This window comes from Dreissena polymorpha, unplaced genomic scaffold, assembly GCF_020536995.1.
Source record: "Dreissena polymorpha isolate Duluth1 unplaced genomic scaffold, UMN_Dpol_1.0 chrUn068, whole genome shotgun sequence".
Taxonomy (NCBI): Eukaryota; Metazoa; Mollusca; class Bivalvia; order Myida; family Dreissenidae; genus Dreissena; species Dreissena polymorpha.
This window is the reverse complement of record NW_026273382.1, coordinates 90,101-101,224: the sequence shown is the minus strand read 5'-3', so window position 1 is coordinate 101,224 and position 11,124 is coordinate 90,101. Positions and strand designations below refer to the sequence as shown.

At 33.0% G+C, this 11,124-nt stretch overlaps 1 protein-coding gene across 1 annotated transcript; it reads right to left on the bottom strand.

The window, feature by feature from the left end:
• Positions 1-1,209: 1,209 nt before the first annotated feature.
• LOC127863959 (visual pigment-like receptor peropsin) lies at positions 1,210-4,881 on the bottom strand (the record flags this gene model as incomplete). Its single annotated transcript, XM_052403634.1, has 3 exons — positions 1,210-1,413; positions 1,682-1,920; positions 4,836-4,881. Coding segments are annotated over 3 exons (489 nt in total), but the record flags the coding sequence as incomplete, so codon positions are not given.
• Positions 4,882-11,124: the final 6,243 nt, after the last annotated feature.

Sequence of the window (11,124 nt, the reverse complement as noted above, 5' to 3'; positions counted from 1 at the left end):
GCATGGAAATTCATAATAATGATACAATTTTACATAATGATATTGATTTCAGAACTGGTAGGATTTTACTGCCTGAGGTGGTTAACACCGGGGAAGATATAAAAGTTGGGAGTTGCATTTAACCCAAAGTATTGTACATGCGGTCGGAACATATTTATGTACGTTTCAAACCGACACATACTGACATTTCTGAGATCTTAACGCACGCATATGTGTGTGCTTATGGTATAATATTTGGGAGTGTTAAAGAAACGTCGAAATATAAAATAAGTCTAAAAATGCATATTATTCATAGATTTGCTGTTTGAAATGCCAAAAGTTAATATGGTGTTTTGCGTTCAATTTGTACAAGACTAAACAGTCATAAGTTGGAAAATTAAGTCAACTTAATTCGGTCAGGGGATTATTGTCATCGGTTAGCTATTATATTTATCAAATGCAAAAAATGCCTTTTATATTCAAATGTGCATGCCATAATTCAATTATAAGAAAGAAACAATATAACATTTTCTGGGAAAACATGAAAACTCAATCAGGGTACGATTCTAGAAATAATGGTTAAAGTTACGCCATGAAGCTTGGTAACATCAAAGCCAATTGTAATTTAAGAAAATATAGAAAGGATAACGCAAAACTAACAAGAACTATAATGTATTTTTATTTTCATCTCATATCTCATTTTTCATACACCATATTTAAACATTATGGTTCACCTTCAAGTCTATGATTACCAGATTTCTTTCGTTTTATTTAGACACCGCTCATCTCTTCATGGTCTTTACTGATGCTTAGTCCCATTAAGATATCATAACTGGCATTTGTATCAGGCATAGTGACTACAATTGTTTTTGTTTCGTCCAACTACACTCAATATAGTGAACAGGCTGTTTTTTGTGTTCGCAATTAGATTGTTGGCTTACGGATTATTCGTGAACATCAATCAACGTTTTAACACTGCTGCAGACAAGACACTAGGACATGTAAAACTACCCGGGTCAAGGGGCGTAAATAAAATGCAATCCAAGTTCCAAACTGCTGCGGAAGTTGGTAACTCCTTAATGGCAGATCCACTCCTTTTTGAATTTGGTATAATTGTATAATGCGGCTGTAGGTGTGCGTTTTTTAATCGTCCACAATTTACTATTTCATTAGATATGCCGATTAACCTTAATCTTTGAATATGTTTGCCATCATGCTTAATGATATACACTATAGGTCGATTAATAATTTCGTAACAAAGTCCGTACAACTTCCTGAGTGTCTGTTTGTGAGAATGTGTGGATGCGAGTATGCCTGTATGTCTGTCTCCCTTCCGGCCAGCCTGCCCTTCCCCACTTCGCAAGCCTGGCTGCCCACCGTTTGCCGATCTGTCTTCCTGTTTGTCTGTTCACACATGTTTCCAAAGGCATTTTCCTACAACATTCAAACTGTGTTGTATTGTTCACGTGCGGTGTTTATGTCCCAAATTAAACCTATCAAATTGATATCCTTTTTTCATGTAAAAAATACACGGCATCGCGTTATACATACGTACATTGGCGGTATTCTTATTGCGACAAATTCTATTCCACAAGATTGTCGTCGATTTAGTTCCATTCGAAATGGTGTTGTTTTTTTAAACAATGGAACTTTCGATATAAAGTTCATGTAATCCCACTGGCAGTGATGCTAATTGTATTACTATGTGATGATCTTTAGCGGACGCCGTCGATCTTATTTTACAGCACCGCTTTAGAAACAGCAACATAGCTTGGCGCACCTCTCTATTCCTGACAGCATAAATCAGCGGATTCCATACGCTTGCTGACTTGGCGAACAGTGGTGCTAAGATGGCCACTGTTGAAGACATTTTGGATACGTCGTTGAACATTGTCCACAGCGAAAATATTGCATAAGGCAACCATCCGGCCAAAAAGCCGACTGAAATGGAAAAGGATACAAACAATAGTTTAAATATCATTTTAAGTCACGTTTACACCAATAATATCCAATAATTTGAAATATTACAGGGACTTCAAACATGTAATTTCTTCTTAGCAATATCGAAAAATATAACTATTTGACATGATATAACTATTCAAATATTTAACACACACAAAACAACATATTTAACACTCGTTTTGTATTCGTTTTAAGCTCATCTATTTTTAAAAAAAATATGTCATCATTGTTAGCTATAATGTCTTCACTTGAACGTTGGCGTCTGCGTCGGCGTCCGGTTAAGTTTTGTGTTGAGGTCCTTTTTTCTCATAAAGTATTAAATCTATTGCATTCAAACTTGGTACACTTACTTACTAGCATGAGGGGACTGGACAGGCAAAGTTACTTTGGCTGGCATTTTACCAGAATTATGTACCCTTTTTATACTTTTTAAGTTTTGTGTTTAAGTCCAATTTCTTCCTAAAGTTTCAAAGCAATCGATTTCATACTTGCAACACTTACTAATTGTCATAATGGGAATGTGCATGTACAATTATGTAACTCTGACTGACATTTTGAGAGAATTACGGCCCCTTTATACCTAGAAAATTGAAAATTTTGTTAATTTTTTGTTTTGGTCCACTTTAATCCTAAAGTATCATAGCTATTGCTTTCATACTTGAAACACTCGCTAACTATCATAAGGGGACTGTACAGGAAAAGTTGCATAACTCTGGTACGCATTTTGAAGTTATTATGGCCCTTTTTTGACTAAGTTCCTTTAAATACTATTAAATTTTGTGTTTAGATCTACTTTACTTCTAAAGTATCAAAGCTATTGCTTTCAAACTTAAAATACGTTCATACTATCATGAGGGTACTGTACCTGGCATGTTGAATTTCACCTTAACCATTGAATGACCTTGACTCTCAAGGTCAAATTATTAAATTTTGCTCAAATTGCTGTAACTTCTTTATTTATGATCAGATTTGATTCATACTTTGACAAAACAATCCTTACCTTACATACCATAATATATTCCACCCAAACATTATACACCCATCTTAAACGCCACCCCGACCCCACCCCCGACTCCACCCCGACCCCACCCCCAACCCCACGCCCGACCCCACCCAACCCCCCCTTAAAACTTGTTTTTACACATATTTAAAAAAAACAAATATTAATTTTTATTATTTTATTTTTGAAAGACAGTCCAACCATCCCACCCAAGAATCCTTTCCCCTCAAAAAAGGATTTTTCAATGTTTTCTTATTTTTGAAAGATAATGTAATAAATGACTACACCCCACACTATGCACACCTCTCCAACCACCCACCCCCCTTTTTGATTGAAGCATTGAGATAGATCGCTTCACATTTAAAAATGAAAAATAGATAAGCGTCCTGCATCCGCTAGGCGGTGCTCTTGTAGGATTCAAGTTATTATAAGCAGGTAAGAATAAACAATTGTATATGCGTAATCTTACATTCACTACAAAAACTGCTATAAATCGGTGTTTTAACATGGTTAATTTGCAGATCGAAAATATGGGATTAGATGATACCCTTTCTGATTAATACTGATTTGTTATGTCACCGTAAAAAAAGTATATACATTAAGGTTTATCTATGTACCAAAAGCAATTTTTTGTGTTAGACAATATTATTAAAAATTGTTCAGTAAAAGGACAGTCTTACCGATAATTAAACATGCAGTGGACGCGACGTAAATTTCTAGCCGACGTTTAGCAGTTACTTGGCGTGAGCTGTTAGTTTGATGCCGTCGAACCTAAAATGCAAATGTATTGATTACATTTTGGCAATAATACAAATTTGGAACAGGTACTTCTATGTCATAACACGAAAACGTCAATTAAAATGCTATCGGCGTTGCAATTATTATTGAGATCTCATGTTGCCGTAATTGTTAAACGTATTTGTGATTTTTTTAAATCCCTTATTTGACATGTTCGAACATACTATACACAGTAACATAAAAACTAGTTTATAAAAGAATTTTCGTTCAAGACATTTAAACCTTAAAGTGATATTACGGGCATCGAACAGTTTATAGGTGTCTATCGCAACCGTTGTTTATTTTTGGTGTTTTCACTTCATATACACTTATATTTGTTAATGCAGCATCAACATACTAAAACAATATCCCGGAAAGAGAAAAATAATGCATTTGAATATCAACCGTACTTTCGTTTGACAACTGATCACGCATGTACAATGTGAACCTAAATTTAGTTTAAGTGCAGATTCGTTTATACGACACAAAGACACAATTTTGTTTTACGTATCATTTCGGCTTACAGGACTGGGTGAGTCACATAAAATATCGAATATAAAATATATTTTTATAAACAACTGGGAGCAAGATGAGTTGCAGATGATTGGTCAGTAACTACATTTTAACTTACTCTTTTGACCTGTTAATTCTTTTCAGCTCAATTCAACAGTGAAAAATGCCCATAATATCACTTTAATACCAAAGAAGATGCCTAAATTTATCATTATGTTTATGTTCTCTGACTATATTCTACAGTATTTATAATTCAAAAACCAGTCGGTTAGCACAATTGAATGAATGCTAACAGTTCTTCGAAGTTTTTTATTCGGATTTACAAGGGTGTTCCGCTACTATTCTCGCATCATGCCAACTTAAAGAATACAGACACACATACATTTTGTTTCAGGAAATGAGAAATAACATAAAAAGGTACATCATCTTCTTATACAAATGTAAGCATAATTTCCTGCCACATTGCTAAGAAACACCTGTTCTAAATCAATGATGTTCTCTATTTTATTTCAAATAGGAGTGACATAAATTCGTTTACCATTGTGCAAATACTCATATGACACTAGTTCGTATAACAGTACAAAAAATAATACGTTGAGATTACTTGTGTTCAAACAGAGCTTTATCCGACCACGCGTGTAAGTGTCAACTGAAATAATTATTCAGCCAGGAAGCCCTACTCTAATTGCGCCCTAGGCAGTTGTCAATTGCTTACATAAAACCACATAATTAGTACTGCTAAACCAGACAAAAAGGCGCTTGTGTATGGTTATTGACCATAGTAAGCTGGCATGACTAATTTTGAACAATGTATATTAAATCTTATATGAATTTAATAATTTTGTGAAATGTAAAATGCCAATATGGCTCGGCTAACGGTAAAAAAGAATCATGTATTCCTTTTAAATTTTCGGTAATATAGGTTTAATGATAAATGATTTTGTTTAACTAAGCAACAATTTAACTTTCACGAATAGCCCTGTCCACCGAAAATATTATAACAGATTTTTTGAGGGCATTAATATAAAGAAGAGAAGCTCCAGCTGCTGGAGCAGTATTGCAATCTCATTATAAACAATTAGTTGGTCCTTTATTTAAGGCAAGTGACCAATTGCCAAAGCAGTACGTTATAGCACAATACGATCCAACATACACACATAAAAGAATAAAGCTGGGGTCACCGCCTTGGAACGTGGTTTTAAACCGGGTGTAGAGCGCTCAACCTCAAATTTGTCCCAGTAATATTCATGATACATATACGGGTAAATAAAAATTTAACCTCATAGCATTGCAACTCAAATTAAACAATAATAAAAGGGAATTTCAACGCATTCAATTTAATTACCATTTAATCACTCAATGGTAGGAAGGAGACTCTAATAATGACATGAATGACGTTTCACTAAAAACTACATTATTTTGACGAAATGCCTTCGTTTACGACTGTCTTTGAAAACGATTGTTGCTCGATGACTTAATACTTAAATTTATTTCTAGTAAGCACACAATGTCACTCATCTTTTTTCTCTTGAGACATCCATCTGAAAAAAAACATTTTGATTAAATAAATTATTATTTTAACAATTTCAAATAGTTATTGTTTAAATTGTTGTTAGGAATATGTAAATTGGAAACGATTTATACTAGGTTTAACATTAAGACAGATAGCCACACTTACAGACAAACACACAAACATACATACCGACACAAGGAGAGAAACACAGACCGATAAACACATTATTCAGACTAATCCTGAGCATATCTTTTATTTTTGATTCTCAACTTTTGTGCAAATCCTCTTAATCTAACATAAAATCAGCACAGACGCCTATGAAGTAAGTTCAAATGATTTTGCAGAAAATATAATTGTGTTATTTCCCTTCGTAATATAATCGTCGGTTATAAAATAGAAAACAATACATACAATGATGTTAATATCATAATAAGCTTTGCTAGTTACTCAATATATACATGTTACATTATCAGCGAGAGAAGATCAATAATTATTGATACGAAAAATATGTTAATGAAAGATCTTCTGTTTGTGATGCAATATTACAGGAAAAGAAATATAGGTCACAGTATACATGTTCTATCAAAATTTGTTTAACATTTGCCATTATGAATATACCATGAATACCATTATCTGACAAAAATGCTTAGCAAATTGTAATACAAAATTTATGTAAGGGGTTATAAATATAATTTGAATCAATAATATATATATATATATATATATATATATATATATATATATATATATATATATATTAATAAATGATTGATGAAATGTTACATACAGATCCACATATTTCGAATGAATGTTAAGATGACTGTTGCTGTTAATGTATACGACTATTCTTGATAATTGATCTGCGTGTTGTTATATGTGTATATTTTTGTGAATAAATATTTTGAAACAAAAAATATATTCGTAATGCAAGTCTCACTTTGTTTAATATTGAAATCTGGTTTTTACAACTTTGATTGTATCTTATACACAACTTAATTATTTTTGCTATACCACCATGGTTTAAAATTATCAAAACGTCAAAATTTGAATTTTATAATATTAACTTGCACAACGTTTTGATAACTACAGTATTTTGACAGTGGGGCTTTAAATATAAAATGCACTTTTTGCTGGAGCGTGAAGTCTACGCAAACGGGCAAGAGTTGCTTCAAGAGACAAACATGTGTTGCAACGAACGTGAAATACAAGGTTTACGCTGATGGCTGGAAAGCTTTTAATTTAATACGCATAATGTCAGTTATACCAACTGATATTGCATAAGAACATATGTCATCAACTCTCATATCAAAATAGATGGCATATCCCAAATACAATAGCACACAACAAATCGCATGTATCATAAAATAAAAAACTAATATCTGTTGAAATAACTGTTAAAACGAAACTCATAATAACGTATATATCATGCAATCAACCCGCTCATCAACAACAGATAACACCACATAGACACGCACTATTACATATAAATGATCACAATAATACATCCGCATTCACAGCCTATAATAAATACACACACATAAGCTGATATCTTTTTAAAACAGTATGTGATAATACACGTTATGCACTATACACACTTAATCATATGACACCGCATAAGATTAATTTATTTCGCAGATATGCACAACGAGACACAGGATTGCTACCATTAGACATATATTATACGATCTAACGGACATGTCTTCGTTCCTCCAGTCCGGTCCGCATGTTAGTCGGTTAGGCTCCATTGCAAAACTACCCCAGCCTACAAGCGGGGCCGTTGCCCAAAGTATTCCATAAATTAAACAGAGTATGATGATCATAATAGAGCAAGATTTTGTGATTTCTTTTGCAACACTTAACTCCATTATAACAATATAACGGTTCACTGCAATCGCCGTAAGTATAGAAATATTTGACACTGCAAGAACGGTCATACAAAATCCATACAACTTGCACCAAACATCACCGAAATCCCACAGTCCACGAAAACAAAGGGCAATTATAAACGGATAACCAATTACAATCATTCCAACGTCTAGTCCAACGCATCCCATTATCAAGAAGTTCACTGGGGTTCGAAGACGCGGTACTGCATAAAATGTTACTATAACTAATGAATTTAGAAGTGTACCGAAGAACATAAGCAACACAAAGATGATGCCAATAAGAATTTGACGGTTGTCCCCTTCATGATCATGAGAAACATTTCTACTCGCATCCATTCCTATATTTTCATCAATTATTTTAACGCGTTAATTGTTCACATCAATTCTGTAATCCCGAATGATGGAAAACATTTAAGGTAGAGTATTCGGTTCTTCCGCAGGCATCTTGGATTTTGTTGTTGATACTGAGAGGTGCGAAAGCTGATGTTCACAGTCAACTGTGAAGGTACTGAGATATTCATATAACCAATACCCAATTGACTGCTGAGAGAAGATACTAGAAATGTAATTTCTAGAAAGTCCAATAATGACTTATGACTGGTGGTCCTTTACACACACTTTGTTATATCTATGTCTTAAGATTTATTGTTTTGCAACAATTGCACTAATTGTTCAACGAAATATGATTTTTGTTTGTAAATATTTAGTATTCGATTGTATTCAAACCATGTTTACTCACTTTGGTTTAATCATTAGCGAAAACGACCTTATATAGAATAACAAATACATCATTTAATACCGATGTAGCCTTATATAAAGTCGTTACATAATTACTAGTTATTTTAAGATGTGCATTCATCAATATATATAGTCAAACCAACTTAGGTAAATTTAACAAGACAGTAAATCATTCAGATAAGTAACATTTCAAATAGCAATTGTCTTATTTAAGTGAACAAGGTGTAAACGGATGATGTATTTACATAGCATATTGGTAGCAATAAAGATAAAACATAATAAATAAATATTTCGTCAAATTAACATATTTAATTTGTTATTTATAACATAAACATAATATATTTTAATTATTCTATATCCAATAAATTAATCCAATCAGCATGCTTCATATGTACCACGTGACCGTCCAATATATTCCGGTATTGGATCCAAAAGTCTGTATTTTTTACATATTGGAAAGTTGAGTACAAGTGAACTTAGCAATTGTTTTATAACGATAAAAGCCCTTACCGGGAAAAAGTATCCGAATGTACAAAATTGATTGACATGGGCGCTTGTCTTGTAAAATAGCATTGATGCAATTAAAGCCTTTTAAAATCAAAATTTAAATTTAAATCAAACAAAGAGCTTCAGAAAAGGATAAAGATTTAAAAGCTTTTGAGACGTTTAAAGTGTACAATACGTCATATATTTGGACTCGCACACAGTTTGAAGCCATATTGGGCTCGCCGTTATATGACTTCAAACTGTGTGTTTGTCTAAATATATCTCCGTATAGTACAGTGAAATGTCTGATAACCTATAAGTATTATTGGATAAACAATATTTAAGTAATTTGAACACATATTAATAAGAATGAATAGCTGGACTCTATATCAAGAAGTTTCAGAAATAAAATACACATAATGTTACAGCGCATTTATCTCATTGTATAAAGAGGCAATATTTTCAAATACAGATGGCCTAAAGATTTCATGTTGGAGTGAGATTCTCAAGGTATACACGATTCGTTAGATGTTAAAGCCTGTATTTACATGTAAGAATGTTGCTCTGATCGTGATAGGGGCTTATTGCAGAGTGGATAGGGAGGTCAAGAATGTTGGTGTCTGACTCAAATGAGACAAAACGTAAAGATGGTCCGATACACATGATTAACTGATAGCTTAGGGTTTATATGACATGCCCTAGACGGTTAGCTATTCATGCAGTTGCTATCAATGAGTGTCGAATCAAGGGTGTCGACTTGAGTATTGCTGCTTGCCATTTTGAGACCAGGAACAGCTCTGTGCGATTCAAATGTGTATTGAGACAAAGACCAAACACTACTTGATCCGTCCGTGCGTCGTTTTTCGTCCTTAGGATCAGTTTGCTTAAAGGTTCTGGACGTTTTTTGACGCTTTGTGCTGTTAGTTGATACAGCTTTTCGTTTTGAGAACAGATCGTTGAAATGTGTGTTTTAGTATGACTTCTTGGCTCGTTTCTTCGTAGAGGAAGTACATATTTGATTTATCCATAAGACAATTCTTCTTTTTGCTTCCAGCAAATGTTACTTAAAAATTTTGGCAAACATAAATATTTAGCGATTAAATTAAAAGTGTTTACACCGGAAGCCGGAAGTTGTATTTTTATTTCATTTTTTAAGCATCATTAAGCAATAGTATTTCTGAACAAGCATGTGATTGTTTTGGCGCTTATTTTTCAGATTGGTGTTTTGCGTCGTTTCACCATTTACAGTTTGTTTTGACGCCAATATACACTCGTTTTTAGTTATATAACGAACAGTCGATTTATAATAAAACAACGTTTTGAAAAGATTAAAATGCGAAATTAATAAAGAAATAGTGAAAAAAAATGATTCCTTCTTAATAAGAAACTTGCTATAAACGTATGCTCCGACAATATTTGTATTTTTAGTCTGTCTCTTTTTAAATTTCACGTACAGTAATGATACATACTTGTTTTTCTCACACATAATTTTCTATTTAAAGGCCATCTCGCTCCCCACCGTACAAAGTGTTCATGCCATATATGCATATGGGAACACATATTATACATTTTACACTCAATAGCTTTATCATTACAATAAATTTTTGTATTGCTAATTAATTGATGAAATTTCATTAATCGTAATTGCTGGAGCATGTATAACAGCAGTTCTAATACGTTACTTTAACAAAAAACATTAAAATAATTACTTTCATTAAGTGAAGGCAGTGTAAGGATTGATACGATTTGGCTGCTTTCAAAGTGGGTTTAGATTTGTTCATTTTACGATTATAAATAAACATTTTTATCAGATCAATAAATAAATGTTTAAAAATATCCTTTGTATGTAGATTTCCCAAAATAAAGGAAGGCAAATTTAGAATGTCCAAACATGATTTCATCCAGAAAAATGATATTAAAAGATTGACATTCTTACATTCCCAAAATAAATGTAAATGGTTTTACAGTCATTGTGTCAAAACATACAGTTGGCTTTGTTGGCATGCCCACGTTTAAATACGAAGGAGTTTGTACTTAGTATTCGATGTATAATTTTATATTGAAACCGTTGTAAATTGGAATACCGTGTTATACGAAATAACGTTTCAAAATATGTCGACCAAGGCATTTTCTCATTTTGTTGGTTATGAGACTGTTAAAGCACGGTTTTATTAAGGTAGCGCACCCGTAAAGATTTCCCGCGATTTCTTCGAAGAGCCTTTTTACCTGTTTACTTATGGATATCTAATTTAAGCAGATACTAATGCGAA